This window comes from Rhinoraja longicauda, chromosome 6 (genome assembly GCF_053455715.1).
Source record: "Rhinoraja longicauda isolate Sanriku21f chromosome 6, sRhiLon1.1, whole genome shotgun sequence".
In the NCBI taxonomy this organism is placed as follows: domain Eukaryota; kingdom Metazoa; phylum Chordata; class Chondrichthyes; order Rajiformes; family Arhynchobatidae; genus Rhinoraja; species Rhinoraja longicauda.
In genome coordinates, this window is record NC_135958.1 from 18,756,586 (window position 1) to 18,778,312 (window position 21,727).

General features: G+C 45.6%; 1 protein-coding gene across 18 annotated transcripts in view; it reads left to right on the top strand.

Annotated features, from left to right (window-relative positions):
* The window catches only part of mtss1lb (MTSS I-BAR domain containing 2b), a 131,470-nt gene that overhangs the window by 77,754 nt on the left and 31,989 nt on the right, over positions 1-21,727 (top strand). For 11 of the 18 annotated variants that reach the window (XM_078400597.1, XM_078400598.1, XM_078400601.1 and 8 more), the window contains exons 4-7: positions 15,017-15,101; positions 17,199-17,290; positions 18,972-19,046; positions 19,823-19,831. In XM_078400597.1, coding sequence (XP_078256723.1) covers positions 15,017-15,101; positions 17,199-17,290; positions 18,972-19,046; positions 19,823-19,831 — 261 coding nt within the window. The remainder of the gene's footprint in view (positions 1-15,016; positions 15,102-17,198; positions 17,291-18,971; positions 19,047-19,822; positions 19,832-21,727) is intronic. The other 7 variants (XM_078400599.1, XM_078400603.1, XM_078400605.1 and 4 more) reach the window with 1 other exon arrangement.

Below are 21,727 nucleotides of genomic sequence, written 5' to 3' on the forward strand. Positions count from 1 at the left end.
CCACCCAAACAAGTCCCCACTCCACCACCTTGTCCCATACCCATGGCTCTGACAAAGCCCTATAGAAACATAGAAAATAGGTGCAGGAGTAGGCCATTCGGCCCTTCGAGCCTGCACCGCCATTCAATATGATCATGGCTGATCATCCAACTCAGTATCCCGTAGCTGCCTTCTCTCCATACCCCCTAATCCCTTTAGCCACAAGGGCCACATCTAACTCCCTCTTAAATATAGCCAATGAACTGGCCTCAACTACCTTCTGTGGCAGAGAAGTCCACAGATTCACCACTCTGTGTGAAAAAAAACATTCTCATCTGAGAGAAGGCAGCTACGAAGAAACATTCTCATGGAGAGAAGGCAGCTACGGGATACTGAGTTGGATGATCAGCCATGATCATATTGAATGGCGGTGCAGGCTCGAAGGGCCGAATGGCCTACTCCTGCACCTATTTTCTATGTTTCTATAGGGCTTTGTCAGAGCCATGGGTATGGGACAAGGTGGTGGAGTGGGGACTTGTTTGGGTGGCTGATGAGGGTGGGGTGATTGGTAGGGCGAGGCGATTGTGCTATGATGAGGTGGGGTTGGTAATATATATTGTAAATAGCTGGGGTCCCAGCACTGAGCCTTGCGGTACCCCACTAGTCACTGCCTGCCATTCTGAAAAGGACCCGTTTATTCCTACTCTTTGCTTCCTGTCTGCCAGCCAGTTCTCTATCCACATCAATACTGAACCCACAATACCGTGTGCTTTAAGTTTGCATACTAATCTCTTATGTTGGACCTTGTCGAAAGCCTTCTGGAAGTCCAGATATAACACATCCACTGGTTCTCCCTTATCCACTCTACTAGTTACATCCTCGACTCCTGCTGCTGCACCCCAACCAAACCAATCCTCCCACACCACAACCAAACATGTCCACATCCCCCAATCAGATCCCCCTCTCCCCAAACCCATTCACACATCCAGCTGATCCGTGGATTTTCCCGATACAAGGGTGAATTTGAGTTTTTTCTTCTCTTCCACATCCTTCCCGCGCCTCAACTTATTACAGAAGCATCAGTGGAGTCCCAGTTCTTCCTCCCACATATCTTTGTTAGCCCCAGACTCCTGCAAAGGAATCATGGCCAACCTGTACCTCATTCTTCCATCTCTAAACCCGTCATCCCAAAAAACTCCCCATTCCCGAATAACTCCCCCCCCTCCCCACCTCATCCTGTTCAGCACTTACCCATCCTCATCATTGCATTAACCAGGAGCCAGAGTTGGGTGGTACAAGGGGTTGGAATGCGGGATAGATGAGGGCTAACATTACTTTGGTATAGTCCAGCGCTAACAAAGACATGGATGAGGACATGTTCTGTAATATTAAGCTAAACATTTTTTTTGTACATTTCATGGGGTGAATGTTGTTGCAAAGACCAGCGTTAATTGGCCAACTGTAACTCCCTGTGAACTGAATGGCCTCTTTGGCCTGGGTAGTGCTTTGTGGAGCAATCAGATCTGGCACTGACCAGCTCAGTCAGATGTCTGCCAGATCCTTTTACGTATGCTTATGCTGATTTCCAGAGAAAGCCAATCCGTGAGCAGCAGCTAGCAGGGGAGTTGTGGACAGGGCTTCCTGCTTTCAAGCTGTCATCCCTTTAAGACTACTGTCATTTGACTAACGACTGGTTAGGCTGCACATGGAGTATTGAATGCAAGTTCTGGTCTGCAGACTACAGGAAGGATATGATTGCATTAAAGAGAATGCATTTGAGATTCCATGTTGCCTGGATTGGAGGAATTTAGTTATGGGGAGAGATTGGATTGGCTGGTCTTATTTTTTCTGGAGCAAAGGAGGCTGAGGGTGACCTGAAAGAGGTATACAAAATTATGATAGGCTTGGATGGGATAGATAGAATTTTGTTCACATGATAGAGGCATCAAAACCAAGAGGGCCCAGGCTATTCCTCTCATAATATATATATATACTTAAATCAGCTGACCTAATTGCTTGACTCTACCTCTGATTCATCTGGTTTAATATAATATTCATATTGCTTTTTGATAAAGAATTTCAAAACTTTCTAGTTCTGTTTTTTTGTTCAGAATGTATTAAGTGCTAGGCTGTAATTAAAACAGTCCCATCATTTTCCATCATGTCCACTTAAAGCAGGCATAATGTCCTGTGAGTGGCGGGAGGTCTTTAAGGGAGGTTGATGTAGGAAGAGCTGAAGTGGTTTTCATGGTGACTGATTTTGTCCCTCTCTCAGAGTATGGGTAAGTAGTGCCAGACCTTCAACTTACATTACAGGGACTTTACAAAGTCCTAATTGTGCCCACCTCTCCAATACGTTTATTGGGCAATGCAACTACAAATCATCAGCAAATGATGTGAGTCTGAGATGCAATTTCCATTGGAACCTCATACAGGGCCCTCCTGAAGAGCTTGCTGTAAAAATTAGTCTGTCAACCCTTGGTATCCTGCCTGTTAATGTTAATGGTAGGAAATTGCAGGCTGTGTACTGGGAACAAAGGGAATTATGTTCACAATCGTCTACATTCCCTTCACTCTCCAGCTTTTCATGGATGGATTTGAGTTGCAGAAAGTATCCGAATCTATACATAACAGCAGCAACTATACCGCTGCAGTATTCAGTGGCTGTTAAACCTTAGGGAGATCTTAAAGTCAGGAAAGCCATTTTATAAATATAGGGAAAACACACAGAAACTTTATTAAAAAATAACAAAGTATTGGAGTAACTCATCGGTGGCAACATCTCTGGTGGACTTGGATAGATGATGTCTCAGGTCGGAACTCTTCCTCAGAAATATAAATGTAGGGTCTTCGTTATGCCTTGTTTTCAGCTCCACCAACCTTGGTTCTCTTTTCCAAAATGTATATGTGCACTCTCTCTTATGTCACCCTCATTTTTGCATTCTTTCTCTTTTGCTTTGTCACTCGCTTCAAACTTTGTCAAACTTCTTTGCAAGTTAATTACTAGCTCTTTATTATCTCTTTGACTGAGAGTATGGTCATCTTCTCAAATGTCCCATTATGTGAACTGGCATTTGTTTTGTTAAATGTTTTCTGAAATGACTTTGAGAATCTAATGATATGTACAGTGAAACTAAGGGATAGTTTTAATTTTAGTTTTGGAGATACAGCTTAGAAACGGTCCCTACGGCCCACCAAGTCCGCGTCGACCAGCAATCCCTGTACACTAGTTCTATCCTATACACTGGGGGTGATTTACAGAAGCTAATTAACCTATAAACCTTCACGTCTTGGGAATGTGGGAGGAAACCGTAGCACCTGGAGAAATGCCACGCGGTCACGAGGAGACCGTACAGACTCCATACAGACAGCATCCGTAGTCAAAATTGAACCCGGGTCACCGGCGCTGTAAGGCAGCAACTCTACCGCTGCGCCACTGTGCCGCATAGGGTGCACTTAGGTTTTTGGAAAACCTTCGATAAAGTCCCACATTGGAATTTGGTTAGCAAGGTTAGAGCATGTGAAGATGGGATGATGGACTGACACGGACTGATTCAGACCCACTCAGTCTGAAGAAGGGCTCTGACCCAAAGTGTCACCTATATATGTTCTCCAGAGATGCTACCTGACCCACTGAGTTACTCCCACACTTTGGGTCCTAAACAGATTGGTATCAGGTTGTTGGGCTGTGACTGGTGCGGCCACCCAGGATCAGTGCTTAGACCCCCAGCTACTCTCAGTCTATATCATCTGTTTGACTAAAGGGACATGAATTAATTACACAAAAATTCTATGACAGTGACAAGCAAAAAGCAAAACATTAATGCAAATTAACAAATAGTTCAAGAGGTGGTGTGGTAGATGCTTTCAATGGTGGGAAGAGCTGTGACCATGATGGACCGGGCTGAATCCACCTCTCTCTGCAGCCTCTTGCTTTCCAGTGCTTTTATTGTCCTGTACCAAGCAATGATACAAACAGTTGGTACATCTGTATATGTTTGTTAAAGTGTCAGGGTGATATACTGAATTTTGTTAAACTACTGACACAGTGGAGGCGCTAATAAGTAGAGGTCTTCATGATCACATCGATGTGCTATGCCCAAGTTCGGTCTGAGGATATTAACACCCAGGGATTTGAAGCTGCTAACTCTCTGCCCTGCTGACCCACCCATTGAAATTGGCACATGGTCTCCTGATTTCCCCTTTCTGAAGTTTGGAATTAGTTCTTTGCTAACATGCAGGTGCAACAACTGATTTAAAAAGTCAAATAGCGTGTTAACCTTATGAGTGGACCTGAGTATCGGAGTATAGAAGGAGTGTAAGAAAATAATTGCAGATGCTGGTACAAATGAGTTACTCCAGCATTTTGTGAATAAATACCTTCAGAGTATACCTTCAGAGTATAGAAGGAAGTCCTACTGCACAAGGATGTACTTGCCATAGAGGGAACGCAGTGAAGATTCACCAGCCTGATGCCCAGGATGATGGGTTTACCCTATGAGGTGAGGTTGAGTGGACTGGGACAGTATTCTCTAGAGTTTAGAAGAAAGAGAGAACCAGACAAAATGAACCCGACAAAATTTCTTACATGGTTCTCTTGGGTAGATGCTGGGGTTATCCCTCTGGCTTTGGAGTCCAGAATCAGGGGCCACGGTCACAGGATAGAGAATTGACTATTTACATGACTTTAAGAGATATAGTGTGGAAACAGACCCATCGGCCCACCTAGTCCGCACCAACCAGCGATCACCCGTATTACACACTACGGACAATTTACAATCTTACCAAAGCTAATTAACCTGCAAACCTGTACGTCTTTTGGAAGTGGGAGGAAACCGGTGCACCCAGCAAAAACCTACACGGTCACAGGGAGAATGTATAAACTATATAGATAGCACCAGTAGTCAGGATCAAACTCAGGTCCCTGGCGCTGTAAGGCAGCAACTCTATCACTACGCCACTGTGCCGCCCTTAACGATTTACGACTATGATGAAGAAATATCTACAGTCAGAGTAAGTGAATCTTGGGAATGCTCTTCCCATTGAGGCTGAGGAGGCTTGGTCACTGAGTTAATCCTGGACTTCCGGATATTAAGGAATTAAATGTGGAAAGTGACTTTGTTGGTCCTTGCCCCACCCCATTTTGCCCGCGTTCTCTCTTGTTTGATCAGCTCTCCTTTGCAATGCCATGGAATCGAGTAACTGGTGAACTGGTGACCCTGCAACAGCATGCGCTTCTGCTAATGTTGGCATTTCATACTTTCTCTGGGTTCACTCAACAGATTCTGAACTGATAGGCATGCATACCAGAATAATACTATTTTGGGCCTGGCATGTGCAGTAAACACAGCCACTTCCTGTTTATTGAGAGATGAGACGGGAGCAAAACAGACGGAGGAAGAAAGAAATCAAAGGAGCAGCCAGTGCTTTGGGAATTTACGGCAGCAACAGTGGCTTGGTGGCGTAGTGGTAGAGTTACTGCCCTAAAGCACCAGAGACCTGGGTTCGATACTGACTACATGATAAGTTTTACTCTGCAAATGGAAAGGCAGAAGGGAAAATCGGAAGTGTCGGTATTACAGTATAGCAAAGGGGATTACAGAGGCAGGAGCTGGCCAAAATTGATTGGAAGGAGGCCCTAGCAGGGAAGACGGTAGAACAGCAATGGCAGGTATTCCTGGGAATAATGCAGAGGTTGCAGGATCAATTTATTCCAAAGAGGTGGAAAGACTCTAAGGGGAGTAAGAGACACCTGTGGCTGACGAGGGAAGTCAGGGACAGCATAAAAATTAAGGAGAGGAAGTATAACATAGCAAAGAAGAGTGGGAAGACAGAGGATTGGGACTCTTTTAAAGAGCAACAAAAGTTAACTAAAAAGGCAATACGGGGAGAAAAGATGAGGTACGAGGGTAAACTAGCCAATAATATAAAGGAGGATAGCAAAAGTTTTTTTAGGTACGTGAAGAGGAAAAAAATAGTCAAGGCAAATGTGGGTCCCTTGAAGACAGAAGCAGGGGAATTTATTATGGGGAACAAAGAAATGGCAGACGAGTTAAACCGTTACTTTGGATCTGTCTTCACTGAGGAAGATACACACAATCTCCCAAATGTTCTAGGGGCCGGAGAACCTAGGGTGATGGAGGAACTGAAGGAAATCCACATTAGGCAGGAAATGGTTTTGGGTAGACTGATGGGACTGAAGGCTGATAAATCCCCAGGGCCTGATGGTCTGCATCCCAGAGTACTTAAGGAGGTGGCTCTAGAAATAGTGGAAGCATTGGAGATCATTTTTCAATGTTCTATAGATTCAGGATCAGTTCCTGTGGATTGGAGGATAGCAAATGTTATCCCACTTTTTAAGAAAGGAGGGAGAGAGAAAACGGGTAATTATAGACCAGTTAGTCTGACATCAGTGGTGGGGAAGATGCTGGAGTCAATTATAAAAGACGAAATTGCTGAGCATTTGGATAGCAGTAACGGGATCATTCCGAGTCAGCATGGATTTACGAAGGGGAAATCATGCTTGACAAATCTACTGGAATTTTTTGAGGATGTAACTAGGAAAATTGACAAGGGAGAGTCAGTGGATGTGGTGTACCTCGACTTTCAGAAAGCCTTCGACAAGGTCCCACATAGGAGATTAGTGGGCAAAATTAGGGCACATGGTATTGGGGGTAGGGTACTGACATGGATAGAAAATTGGTTGACAGACAGAAAGCAAAGAGTGGGGATAAATGGGTCCCTTTCGGAATGGCAGGCAGTGACCAGTGGGGTACCGCAAGGTTCGGTGCTGGGACCCCAGCTATTTACGATATACATTAATGACTTAGACGAAGGGATTAAAAGTACCATTAGCAAATTTGCAGATGATACTAAGTTGGGGGGTAGTGTGAATTGTGAGGAAGATGCAATAAGGCTGCAGGGTGACTTGGACAGGTTGTGTGAGTGGGCGGATACATGGCAGATGCAGTTTAATGTAGGTAAGTGTGAGGTTATTCACTTTGGAAGTAAGAATAGAAAGGCAGATTATTATCTGAATGGTGTCAAGTTAGGAGGAGGGGGAGTTCAACGAGATCTGGGTGTCCTAGTGCATCAGTCAATGAAAGGAAGCGTGCAGGTTCAGCAGGCAGTGAAGAAAGCCAATGGAATGTTGGCCTTCGTAACAAGAGGAGTTGAGTATAGGAGCAAAGAGGTCCTTCTACAGTTGTACCGGGCCCTGGTGAGACCGCACCTGGAGTACTGTGTGCAGTTTTGGTCTCCAAATTTGAGGAAGGATATTCTTGCTATGGAGGGCGTGCAGCGTAGGTTCACTAGGTTAATTCCCGGAATGGCGGGACTGTCGTATGTTGAAAGGCTGGAGCGATTGGGCTTGTATACACTGGAATTTAGAAGGATGAGGGGGGATCTTATTGAAACATATAAGATAATTAGGGGATTGGACACATTAGAGGCAGATAACATGTTCCCAATGTTGGGGGAGTCCAGAACAAGGGGCCACAGTTTGAGAATAAGGGGTAGGCCATTTAGAACGGAGATGAGGAAGAACTTTTTCAGTCAGAGGGTGGTGAAGGTGTGGAATTCTCTGCCTCAGAAGGCAGTGGAGGCCAGTTCGTTGGATGCTTTCAAGAGAGAGCTGGATAGAGCTCTTAAGGATAGCGGAGTGAGGGGGTATGGGGAGAAGGCAGGAACGGGGTACTGATTGAGAGTGATCAGCCATGATCGCATTGAATGGCGGTGCTGGCTCGAAGGGCTGAATGGCCTACTCCTGCACCTATTGTCTATTGTCTATTGTCTATTGTCTACAGGTGCTTGGCTGTACAGAGTTTGTACCTGCGTGGGTTTTTTCAGGGATCTCCGGTTTCCTCCCACACTCCAAAGACGTACAGGTTTGTAGATTAATTGGCTTGATATACAGTGCCCTCCAGAATGTTTGGAACAAAGGCCCATCATTTATTTATTTGCCTCTGTACTCCACAATTTGAGATTTGAAATAGAACAAATCACATGTGGTTACATCTGTTCCAGAACTGTGGTTGCTCTTTTAAGTACTTCTTAGCAAACTGTAACCTGGCCATCCTATTTTTGGGCTAACCAGTGGTTTGCATCTTGCAGTGTAACCTCTGTATTCCTGTTCATGAAGTCTTAGGCAGACAGTGGTCACTAAAAAATCCACATCTGACTACTGAAGAGTGTTTCTGATCTGTCGGACAGGTGTTAGGGGATTTTTCTTTATGAATTCTTTATGATGTAACCACATGTGAATTTTTCTTTAAGAATTCTTCTGTGATCAGCTGTGGAGGTCTTCCTTGGCCTGCCAGTCCCTTTGCGATTAGTAAGCTCACCAGTGCTCTCTTTCTTCTTAATGATGTTCCAAACAGTTGATTTTGGTAAGCCTAAGGTTTGGCTGATGTCTCTTAACAGTTTTATTCATGTTTCTCAGTCTCATAATGGCTTCTTTGACTTTCATTGGCACAACTTTGGTCCTCATGTTGATAAACAGCAATAAAAGTTTCCAAAGGTGATGGAAAGACTGGAGGAAAGACTAGTTGCTGGGAGCTCTCTTATACCTGCATCAAGGAGACAATTAAACACACCTGAGCAATTACAAACACCTGTGAAGCCATGTGTCCCAAACATTATGGTGCCCTGAAATGGGAGGACTATGTATAAACACAGCTGTAATTTCTACATGGTGACACCAAAATGTATAAAAATGGCCTATATTAAAATCTGACAATGTGCACTTTAACCACTTATGATTTTTTTCTATTACAAATCTCAAATTGTGGAGTACAGAGGCAAATAAATAAATGATGGGTCTTTGTCCCAAACTTTGTGGAGGGCACTGTAATTGTAAATTGTCCCTCGTGTATGTAGGATAATGTTAGTGTGTGGGGATTGCTGGTCGACGCGGACTCTATGGGCCAAAGGGCCTGTTTCCGCCCTGTGTCTCTAAACTAAACTAATCGTGAGCGCAAGGAGAACATTTTTCATTGGCTGAGCTTTCACGGTTTGGTGCAGGTCTACACACCCACTTATTTCTATTTTTCTGATGATACAGAAAGAGACCATTCAGCCCAATGGGTATGTGCCATCTAACTGTAAAGTTATCCCATCTGTCCAATTCCCTCTAGCCCAGCAACTTATTTTCTCCCTCTCTCATGTCCATCAACTCCTGTTTGAAGTCTTTTGCTCCTTATCTACTCTAGGGGCAATTTACCAATTTACAGCATTTAATTAGCCTGCCAGCTCATCTTTGGAATGTCGGAGGAAACTGGATCCCCTCGGGGAAATCCGCGCAGTCTCCACACGACACTATCGGAGTTGAACCCAGGTCGTTGGAGCTGTGAGGCAGAGACACCACTTGCTTCTTCACTATGCCGCCACCATGGCTCAGTATTTTCAGTCTTTAATTCTTAAAATGCTGAAGTAAAAATGGGGAAAGGCTCGGAATGGCAGTGGGTTCTGGACTGGACTGGTAATCCGGATGCCTGGTAATCCAGAGATCCCATCACGGCTGCTTTCGAGTTAAAATTCTGGAATGAAACATTCCAGCAACAAGAATGACCGCAAACCAGCTGGTTTGTCTTAAAACGTGCCAGGTACACTAATGCCCTTTGGAAAGAAATCTGAAATTCACAATCTGCTCCTGTGTATCTCCATATGCACTTTAAATGCCCGATGAAATGGGCACTCAATATAAAGTCAATTAGAGATGGTCAATAAATGTCATCAATGCCCAGATCACAATTTTTTTTTAATTGTTTTTGGAAAAGTTGCTCTTGAGATGCCCTTTTAACCGTGGCTTAATGCTGGTCAAAGTCCTCCACAAATCAATCTAAAGCCATTACATTCTCACTGAGATCTGATCAGAGCTGAATTCAATCTTAAAACTAATGTTCAATCAGTGTTATAATAGTAGTGTGATTTCAGGTCTTTGTACTCAGTCTCCATGAGAAAAAAGGCAATGTTCCACTGGCCCTTTTAATTCTGTTTTGCAAATTGTCCATTGTCCACTAAATTCTCTGGATTTTTTCATTTGAACCTCCAAACTTTGTTTTTTGCCAAATAGAAAATATTTTGATTGCTTGCTTGTGGATGGCTTGCATTTCGTGCCCACTCATCCAATCTATAAAAATCCTTTGGTGACAATCTGCTTCCACTTTCCCCCCTTCCTGACAGACTGAATTACTAATGCTGACGTACAACTCTGCATCTGTGTGAGGGACAGGCAGGATGGGTGAGAGAGTTAAACGAAGATTCAAAGAGGGAAGACAGGTAATGGCAAAGGGAGGTTCCCTAGGTCAAGGTTAGTCAAGAGTCAGAGATGTGCCAGGGCACAATGCCACAGGTTCGTCATCTTTCCTGTACTGCTGAAGGGCCACAGCCAGTGCTTGGGGTTGAGTCAGACGAGTCGAGGCTAACTGGCTCGTAGCTGTTATGTGGGGTTATACTCTATAGCAGTCTGCTAACATGTCTGCTGTGAGACTACAACAGGGCCTGCACTACTGGGAACTGTTCACTCCTTGGGGACACTTGGTTTGTATATGTAGTGTGCCTCTGGGCATCTTTACTTCCATGTGTGTGAGCACAAGGGAATGATAATACAGGAGGTCAAATACCTGGACAAATTCTCTTTGGCTTCTGAGTGGAGAAACTTTACCTTTCCATTGCAGTGAAAAATCTCATACATCTACAAGGAATTTCTCACATACTTCATAACCTCTGCTCGGTACGGAGGAGTACTTTAGAAGTTAGGAAAAAATAAAACGCCACAAAGTTCTAGAGGGTTTATGATCAAATTCACACATAACATGATAACGTAAGAGGCTGCAGATGCTGTAACATGGTGCAAAAAACAAACTGCTGGGACAATTCAAGCAAGGGAGGGTCAGCATGGAGGCAGAGGAATGGCCAATGTGTCAAGTCAAGACCATGCATTAACTCTAAATGTCAAATGTCCCTCTGCCCCTATAAATGTTGTATTCTTTTATTTTGTCACGCATGAAGTGATCTGCTAAGAAAGATGCAGTAAAGTTCCGTCTGCACTGTTCAGTTATTGCATTAGACAAGAAAAGTTAGATGCAGAGTAAATCCTCTCGCACTATGTACCTCAAACAATCACCAAGCAGGGAGACTGTGTGTGTAGCTCCCCCTGCACTGTACATCAAACAATCACCAAGCAGGGAGACTGTGTTTGATGTACAGTGCATGGGGAGCTACACACATAGTCTCCCTGCTTGGTGATTGTTTGATGTACAGTGCAGGGGGTGCTACACACAATCACCAAGCAGGGAGACTGTGTGTGTAGCTCCCCCTGCACTGTACATCAAACAATCACCAAGCAGGGAGACTTTTATTTCTATTTCAAAACATTCTTAACTTGTAAAAAAAAAAGTATTAGAATAAATAAACACAGGACATTCTTGAAATTTTTTTCATGATAATGAATGTCTGTCATTGGAAACACAGACTGCAGATGTTGGAATCTTGAGCAAAAATAAACTGCAGGTCAGGCAGTATCTGTGGAGACAGAGGGGTGGTCAGTTTTTCGGGTCTAGACCATGCATCAGGACTCAAAATGTCAACCGTCCCTCTGCCTCAATGGGTCAGGCAGTATCTGTGAAGGAAAATGGACAGATGACGTCTGTGGTCGGGACCCTTCCTCAGTCTCCAGCACTTAGTTTTTTGCGTAATGTTATTCATTACTCAGGGTTAACATACCATCAATTATCGACCATTTACAAAGTTAATGTAAATATTTGTGGGATTTCAAACACAAATGTGAACTAGTTTGTGTGCAGAGGCAGGAAGGAAATTATGATACCGCACCCTATACACTCCAGTCATTGTGTCACAGTCCCAGGATTAGGTTGGAGTTCAGAGTAAATCTCTTCTTGATAGAGTATAAGAAACATTCACCAGGTGGGAAGACTGTGTATCTGTTTCGCTCTACAGTAACCTGTCAAACATTTTCAGGGAACGTACACCACAGATTACATACAGATATGGTGACACAGATTCAACAACAAATTATCTAATGTTACTAGAGGTATAGATTTAAACATCACTTGAAACTCTGTAGGTGAGATCTACTGGATGGGAACTCTTATAATAGATGTCTATAAGGAAAGGAACTGTAGCAATTTTGCCTCCAGTTGTATTTAAACTACTTTCACTAGCATCATTGCTGTTTTTCGCACAAAAGTCTCTTAGAGACTTTGCTGAGATAGTATAACAGCCCCAAGGTCTAACTCATTTCGTCTCCTCCCAATATATCCTGTGTCAAAATATCCGTGGAGGAACAGCTGTTTCCGATTTCCTCTGGAGCAGTTCGGATCAAGTTGGTTATTTATAGCATGAAGAAAATTCCAGAATTTTTCATCAACCACTTCCCCACCAATTTGGAGGCTTTTCCCAGAGAAGGCTGTGAGGTTGCCAAGTGCTAAAACGGCGACTGTTTTGGAGACAGGGGGCCTCCTTTGCTCCAAATTAGAATATTCCATTTACATCACGGAATGTACACTTCCTATTGCCTTGAAACATACTAACTCAGATTTCAAGGGAAAGGGAACTGTTCATCACGATTCCGACAAACCAGCCATCATTTTAACATAAACCTTCTGCTCTTATTACATACATGCTCATTGACTGCGCCATGGCCGAGGAGTGGTAGGATGAAGAGGTGTGTTGGGGGAGTGGATAAGAGCTACCATGTGTCATGGAGTCGTCCAGAACAGAAACAGGCCCTTCAGCCCACCGTTCACATCAATCACCCTTTTATCCTGGTTTCATTTTTATTCTCCTAACATTCCAACTCTCCCACAGATTCTACCGCCTGCCTGAACACTAGGGACACTTTACAGTGATCAATTAATCCACCTAGACACTAGGGACAATTTACAGTGATCAATTAACCAACCAACTTGCATATCTTTTGGAAACCGGAGCACCCAGGGGAAACCCATGTGGTCCTAGGGATAACGAGCAAACTTCACAGACAGTACCTGAGGTTAGGATTGAACCCAAGTCTCCAGCACTGTCAAGTAGTGCTACTGTACTGTACCAAGGAAGGTTTCCAATGGCTTGAGAGTTTGCTGGGACATACTTCATGGAGAGGTATGAACAATGCAGATAAGAGTGATAGAGAGAATTGTACACATAGAAATACACCCTGGGTGGTGGGTTATAGGTTACTGTTAATTACTACTCACCGTAGATTGATGGTAGAAAAAAATCAAAGAGGAATTGATAGGCGTGTGTGAGAGAGAATAAATCATAGACATACAGAGAAATAAGAGAGCAAGAATAAGACTGATGGGTTAATCCCCTGGGAATTGGCATGGACCCAATATGTTGCAATGACCTCCCTCTGTTTGATGTGGAGATAATGTAGCTGAGGATAGCAATATACTGAGGTATGCATTTTCTTTTATTTATTCATTCTCTGGATATGGACATCACTGGCACTGTCGATATTTATGGTCTGTCCTTGACTACCACTGAACTGTGGAGGTGATTAAAAATCAACCACCTGAGCGGGTCTAAACACAGGAACATGTGTCGATAAACGGGGACATGTGGCTGGACACAGGAACGTGTGCCTAAAGAAAATGTACGCCTCAGTACATTTCCATCCACAGAATTCCTGGAAAGTGCATGTGTAGGTGAATTACGGAGAGAGGTATGAACTATACAGAAACAGAGTCGCAGTGATAGGATTGTGTATCACTGGAGATCTGGAGTGAAGAGGTTGAGCCTGTAAATGAGGACCAGTTTAAAATCTTTTCACAGTGGATTAGAAATAACTACTGAAGTACGCGGTTTAATCAGCCTTTGCGCTTGTTTTATATCATTAGTCTTGGCAGTAGAAATCCCCATGTAACTGCAAGACATTCACATCAGCAGCTTCGAGACATACTAAAGTATTTCCTCAAACCATTACACCAGCTACCTCAAGTTCAATGCTGCAGCTCTGAGAGAGAGCTGCAGTGTCGGAGGTGCTGTCACTGGGATGAGCTTTTAACCTGCCTGACATCCCAAGCCCATAGGAACCGCTCTCGGGAGCAGGGATCGCGGCAGATCCTCCACTCCTGAAACTACCCGCATTGGCAGCGGTTGCCATGTTGTTTGATGTCATCGATGCCAACCTCTGTTCTCGGGTCAAGATTGGTAGATAGACAGTGATGCCCCTTGAGTGTGCTCTGTCTGAGCAAATCAGCACTTGGGCACAAAGCAATGAGCCAGCTGAATTAAATCACATCTCGACTGGCATCTACTATATTCATTCTTCCCAATGTGGCCTCCTTTACATTGGCGAGACCAAACGTAGATGACCATTTCGCCAGACATTTGAGCTACATCCTCTAGACCACTTTATGTCAAGGTTGTCAACCATTTTAACTTCCCTCCCATTCCCATACTGACCTGACCTGACCTTTCTGCCCTGGGGCTCCTCCAATGGCAGTGAGGCCACTACACGCAATCTGGAGGAAGTGCATCTCATATTCCACTTGGGTAGCTTTCAATCCAACAGTATGAGCATTGAATTCCCCCTGTGCCCCACCTTGGTGTGCACCCACGTCTCCCACTATCCTGCCCCCACTTCACCGTCTCCTTCCACTTCCATGTTTATCCATTCCTCGGGTTTTACATTTTACCCTCTTCTCTCCTTATTTTACATCCCTTTTCATCTCTCGCCTTTGTCCATCCAATTGTTAATCAACCCTACCCCCCACCCACCTGTTACCACCTATCACTCACCAGGCTTTGTACCATCCCCACCTCTTTTCCAGTTTTCTCCCCCTCCCCCCCCCCCCCCCCCTCATACATTCAGTCTGAAGAAGGTTCCTGACCTAAAATGTCACCTGTTCCTGTCCTCCAGAGATGCTGCCTGACCTGCTGAGTTACTCCACCACTTTGTGTTTTTGTTCTTGTCTGATTTATTCCCCTTCCAGGAGCTGTGATGGGAAGCAAAGGCTTGACCATTGCTGGCCAAGGTTGGAACTGCCTGACCCAAAGTGTTTTCTTTCCCCAGGTGCCACACGGGACATCGGCTCGGCGTTGACCCGGATGTGTATGAGACATCGAAGCATCGAAGCCAAGCTCCGCCATTTCACCAAGTCAGTGCCTCCTTATTCAGCGGCGATCAACTGGTCTTTGGTGGGCGAAGGGTTTAGGGGTTCACTTGTGAGGCCAGCGCTTATCGCACATCCCCACTCGCCTTCGGAAGCAAGAGTGACCGCTTTCCTCACCCCCTCAAATGAAGGAGCTGCCGGGAGTGTGGGTTGGTTAGATGAACCAAGATACAGGTTAGGAACAGCAGAGAGCGAGCAAGATATTTCCAGTCCCGAGTGTGGTGTGTGAACCATTTAAGATCAGTTGCCTGATCTCGGACTGGCATTCAGTCGGGGCCTGGGCTGGAGGTGTCACATTGGGGTTGGGGAGTGAGTCGTGGGTTCTACAATGGATGTCTGACTGAGGACCTAAAGAATGTAAGGGCTTTCACAGTGCTTCTCAGGGGCAAAGGGGGAGGAAATTGGGTAGACATCCCCCTCATGGGCACAGGTTGTGTTGTATTTGTCTGCCACTTCCCACTAGTCCCTAAGAATGACCAGTGATGCAGGAATGAACTGGGAGATGAGCAGTGAGGGGAGAGTCCATGTGAACTGCTGCAAAGGCGGCAGGCTTCAGGAGCTAGTGCAGCAGGACGGGATTCCTATCAAACCATATGAAAAGGTAGCAAGCTTATCCCAAAACAGGTTCCATGTTTTGGTCTCTGGTGAATGAGGCCTCCTTACTAAGCAAATTCTTTGGCAGTACTCTCTCTCCTCCCTCCCTCTCTCTCCTGTCTCTCCCTTTTTTTTTTTTCTCTCTCACTCTCTCCCTCTTCCTCCCTCCCTGCCCTCACCCTCTCTCTTCCACTCCCACCTCCTTCCCTTTCTCTCCTCCTGTCCCCCTCTCCCATTTTTCTCTCTCTTCACCCTCCTCCACCTCTCTCTCCTCCCTCCCTCTTTCTCTCCTTCCTCATTTTCTCTCTTTCTCTCCCTCCTCCACCTCTCTCCTCCCTCCCTCTCCTCCCTCATTTTTCTCTCTTTCTCTCCCTCCTCCACCTCTCTCCTCCCTCCCTCTTTCTCTCCTCCCCCATCTCTCCCACTCATCCCCCCCATCTCTTCCCCTCACTCCCTTGCCCTCTCTTTCTCCTCCCCTCTCGCCCCCTCCCTCTCACTCTCCCCCTCTCCATATGGCTCCCTTCCAACCTTCCTCCCTTTCTCTAATGCTCCCTCCCTTTCCCTTACTCTCTTCCACTCTTGCTCCATCCCACTCTTGTTCTATCCCTCTCTTGAACATTCCCTTTTTCCCTCCCTCCATTTTTTTCTCTTTCCATTTTCCCCTCTCTCTTGCTCTCTTATCACTCCCGCTCTCTTAACCCTTCACTCTCTTACACCTTCTTTCTCTCTCTTATACTCTCTGTCACACCCTCCTCTCGCTCTCTCCCACTTGCTTCCTCTTTCTCTCTCCCATTCCCTCTCCTCTACCTCCTCTCTCTATCTCCTCTCTCCATTTTCTCTATCCGTCTCATTCTCCCTCCCCCATCTTTCTCGCCCTCCCTTCCTCTTGTCCCACCCATACACCATTCCACTCTCGCTCCCTTCCTCTCCTCACTAACTCCCTCTCTTGCTCTCTTTTATAGACAATATGCAATAGACAATAGGTGCAGGAGTAGGCCATTCAGCCCTTCGAGCCAGCACCGCCATTCAATGCGATCATGGCTGATCACTCTCAATCAGTACCCCGTTCCTGCCTTCTCCCCATACCCCCTCACTCCGCTATCCTTAAGAGCTCTATCCAGCTCTCTCTTGAAAGCATCCAACGAACTGGCCTCCACTGCCTTCTGAGGCAGAGAATTCCACACCTTCACCACTCTCTGACTGAAAAAGTTCTTCCTCATCTCCGTTCTAAATGGCCTACCCCTTATTCTTAAACTGTGGCCCCTTGTTCTGGACTCCCCCAACATTGGGAACATGCTCTCACTTGCTCTCTTTTCTTTCTCTCTCCCCCTCTCTCCTGCTCCCTCTCTCCCTTTCTTTCCTTACTCTCTCTACCCTCTTTTCTCTCCCCTCCTCTCTTTCCACAACTCTCACCCCCCCACTTCCCCATGCGTTATCTCTCTCCCCCTTTCTCTCAGGTGGTTATTTTGTTCCTGTTTCTCTCCCTAGCGCTCTGATGGAGAGCCTGATAAATCCGTTACAAGAGAGAATTGAGGACTGGAAAAAATCTGCCAACCAGCTGGACAAAGACCATGCCAAAGGTACAAGCAGAGCTCTTTGTCCCCCTCCTTCTCTCTGCCTTCTCTCCACAATCCAACCTCTGGTGGACTCCCAGATCCAGATCTCTGTCCTACATCGCCCCCTGGGGTTCAGTTGCCTTCAACTCCTCTCTCAAGCACCAGTTTCCAGTGTTGTGTCTGGCTAAGTGCAATAAAACGTTTGGGGATAAATTTGTCACAACATCCTGACCCGCAGGGCTGACCACTTAGTCGGTGTTGAAGATGCTCCATTTTATTCTTTTCAATTCCCACAAATGAACATTAATCCATTAAAACCAGGCAGTGCAGGAGAAACTGCAGTTATTTAGGGTACTACTAAGTTTCCATGTAGGTCTTATTATTGTTTGAATTTTATTTTATTAATTGAAATCTTAATTCATGGTGTGTTTCTTATGATATCACAATGGAAGGTCATTCATCCATCGGGTCCATGCTATCTCCAGGTAGAGCAGTCCCATCAGTCTCATTTCCCCCATTCTTATTTCTCTGTAACCCTACAACAAATCCCTGTTGATTCTTTAGCCACGTATCTCTGATGAGGGATAATTTACAGGGACCAGTTAACCTACTAGCCCTAATGTATTTGTTATGTGAGAGTGAAACCTCTAGCACCTAGTGGAAAAGCACATGGTCACAGGGGGAACGTACAAATAGCAGCTGTAGTCATGATTGAACCCGAGTCAGTGGAGCTGTGAAGTGGTAATTCTACCTGGTTCACTACCGTATGCCCACTGTGCCCTCTGTCACTGATGTTGTATAATGGACAGTTGGGTCCTGTTCAACCAAGTCTTGGGAGTTAATTTAATACATCACCAATCATACACACCATGTTTTTTTTTCTAGCACATTCATTAAAGGGGCAAACTCCATCCTGGTCACTCCCAACATATAGAATCTCATTGTACCTGACCTTGTCTCATTCACCCTGAACACATGGCGTCTCAAACACTAGAAAAGTATTTCTAGTGTGAAGAGCATCAAACCCTGTCCATTCATAGACTCATAAGTCATACAGGACTGAAACAGGTCCTTTGACCCAACTCGTCTATGCCAACCAAGATGCCAAATCTAAGCTACACTCCTTTGCCCAAGTTTGGTCCATATCTCTCCAAACCTCATTCCATATGTAGTATTTCAGAGAATCAAACCCTATCCTATTAATTCCATATGTAGAATTTCAGAGAATCAGACTTTTCCCATTCAGTCTCACTGTTGAATCCCAATAGAGCAAATCCTATTGTCAGTTATAAAATCCCAATGGATTAACGCCTTCCACATTCCCAGTGTAAAAGTTCCCAATGGATTGAAACCACCCCTGTTCCTGGTTTATAGAATCCCATTGGATTTAAATCTCTTCTCTTTCTTTCTGTATAGAATTCCAATGGACTGAATCTCCTCCATTCCCAGTCTGTTGAATCCCAATAGAATTAAACCTATCCCATTCCAAACTATCGAATCCCAATGAACTGAAATCTTACCCCATTCCCAGTTTATAGAACCCCAATGGATTGAAACCTCCCCCATTTCCAGTGTATGGAGTCCCAGTGGTTGGGGTGGCCGGTTAGCGGGAAAGATTTCCAACATTGCTGCATGCTGGAACTGTCATTACTTAAATAGCACTGATTTCCCAACCCACATTTAAACATTGCTTTTTCATTTTCAGAGTATAAGAGAGCTCGACATGAGATTAAGAAGAAATCATCTGACACTCTCAAACTTCAGAAGAAAGCACGGAAAGGTGAGTGGATCTGTTAATGGGTTTGAGTTTGCACTGACCTGCCTCAACAGTGCTATAAGTGCATGAGAGTTGATCAGTGTATAAACCTCATAAATCTGGACGTACCGATGTTCCTGTGAGACTTCAAACAGCAAATTCTCAGCCCTTTGGTCATTACCCAGGGCATCGTTCTTCCCTGGACTGGTCAGAATCCAGACCGCTGCCCTACTCTGGGCACTGAGCATTATCCAGGACACTGCTGCTCTCTGGACACTGGTCAGTAACAGGACCTGGCCACTCTGAACACTGTGCATTACCCAGGACACTGCCCCTCTTTGGACACTGGGACATTACCCAGTACCCCTCTCTGGATCTTGGGCATTACCCAGACCACTGCCCCTCTCACGACCATGGGCATTATACAGGCCACTGCCTCTCTCTGGATACAGGGCATTACCCGGACCACTGCCCCTCTCTAAACACTGGGCATTACCCAGGGCACTGCACCTCCCTGAGTGCTGGGGGCTGCTCTCTACTCGGGTGACATCCTTGACCTGTTTGCCGGGTTCTGGATCTCAGATGGACGGATGACTGACGATGATGAAATAACTCCAACAAGATCACCCTCAGCTGTGGCGTTAGAAGGGATGTGGTTATAGGTGCCGATACTCAGTCAGTCGTGTCACTTTGTCTGCACACACCCTCCTCCGTAATGAATTGTCCTCGGTCACTAATACTGCTTTTCCCATTACCTCCACTGACCATCTTCCTTTCCTCCTTTCCTCCCCTCCCTGTAGAACTTCTCGGTAAGTCTCTTCTCTCATGGATGCAGCTCATGCTCTCTCTCTTTCATTTGTGACTTCACTTTGTTACGGTGTACAGTCAGAGTCGGCGCAAGTGCTACGATAGGATTGACTGTGACGTTGAACTGAGTCCGTGTCTCACATGGAAAGGTTATAGTTGGGCAGTAAGTATGAATGTCAGCCTTGTGTGGGTGAAATATGGAAGAGGGAGGTTTAATCTTTCTAAAGCCTGCTTTCCCAACTACTATTTGATGGGACAGTGTCAGGGTGCTTTACTCTGTATCTGATCCATGCTGCCCCAGCCTTGTTTGATGGGATAGTTTTGAGGTGCTTTACTCTGTATGTCATCCATGCTGTCCCAGCGTTTGGGGTGTATCAGGACTGCCTACGTGGAGCTTTACTCTGTCTAACCTGTTTTTTTCCCCATGATCTTTTTTAGCCTTTATTCACAGCCCTGTTTCATTTTATAATACCTTTATTAAAATATCACCACAAAAACATATAGATTAGAATATTGTCTATGCATGCCTTATTTTACCCTTTTCACATGAGTTTTAATTCCATAATCACAAGTATCAGTTCAGCAGATGCCCACTACCAGGAGACCAGAAGGCAATGACCCTGGTGGAGAACATACATTACCAACACATGCCATGTAGGAGGGTAGACACAAAATGCTGGAGTAACTCAGCAGGACAGGCAGCATCTCTGGAGAGAAGGAATGGGTGACGTTTCGGGTCGAGACCCTTCTTTGATTTAAACCAGCATCTGCAGTTCTTTCCTACCCATGTAGGAGGGTGCTCGGTGTACAGGTATCTGCAGGCAAAGCACCACCACCTGTACGCACACAGGCAGAGAGGAAAGGGGAACCAGTCAACTGGGCACACAATCTCAATCTCACCCCATAGCCAAATCTCCTCAGGTGGTTTCTGTACTGCATCCTTCAACCCAGTGGCCGTGATACCCGAGCATAGGGTCTTGATGGGAATAATCACCCCCTCTGGGGCCCCTGTACCTCAAGGTCATCCACGACTTGGAGAATGTGTGTCTCCTTTTTGACCAACTGCAGTCTCAGAAACCTCCATTACGGGGGAATCCTTTGCCACCGTAACTTTGTCCTGTTGCCTGACGTCTCAGGCCCCTGCTGAACCCCAGGACACGTGGACTCCCAGACTCTTTTTCCTGCCCCCCCCCCCCCCCATATTCCTTCCCCCATATCCCCCCCTCCCCCACTTCCCATATTCATAGAGTCATGCAGCGTAGAATCAGGCCCTTCAGCCCAACCGGCCCGCGCCAACCAACATGCCCCATCTACACTAGTCTCACCTTCCTGCATTTGTCCCATATATTTGTAAACCTATCCTAACTATGTACTTGTCCAAATGTCCTTTAAATGTTGTGATAGTACTTGCCTCAACTACCTCCTCTGGCAACGTGTTCCATACACCCACCACCCTTTGTATAAAAATAGTTGCCCTTTAGGTTCCAATTAAATCTTCTCCACCTCACCTTATATCCGTGTCCTTGATTCCCCTACTCTGAGTAAAAGATTGTGCATTTACCCTACCTAATTACCTTGTAGTGGCCTGGCGGAGGCCAGAGAAAAGGCAAGACGCCAGGCAGTTTTAGGTAAGGTTCTTTATTAGGCTGTGAGCTCCTGCTCACAGCGTAGTCCACCTAGGGATGAGCCACGCCTCCCCATGGGCTGGCTTTTAACCCCTTACGCCTGTCTGTCACGTAACGAGGGGGCTGACCCAAGGAGTGGCCTGATCCGCCACAGGACCCCCCCCCCCCCCCCAAGAACCGGAGGTACAAAACGGACAGGAGGGCACACGAGGCAACCAGCCCGGGTGCGCACCATGACCGGCGCAGGGACCAGCGACTGACCGACAGGTGGAG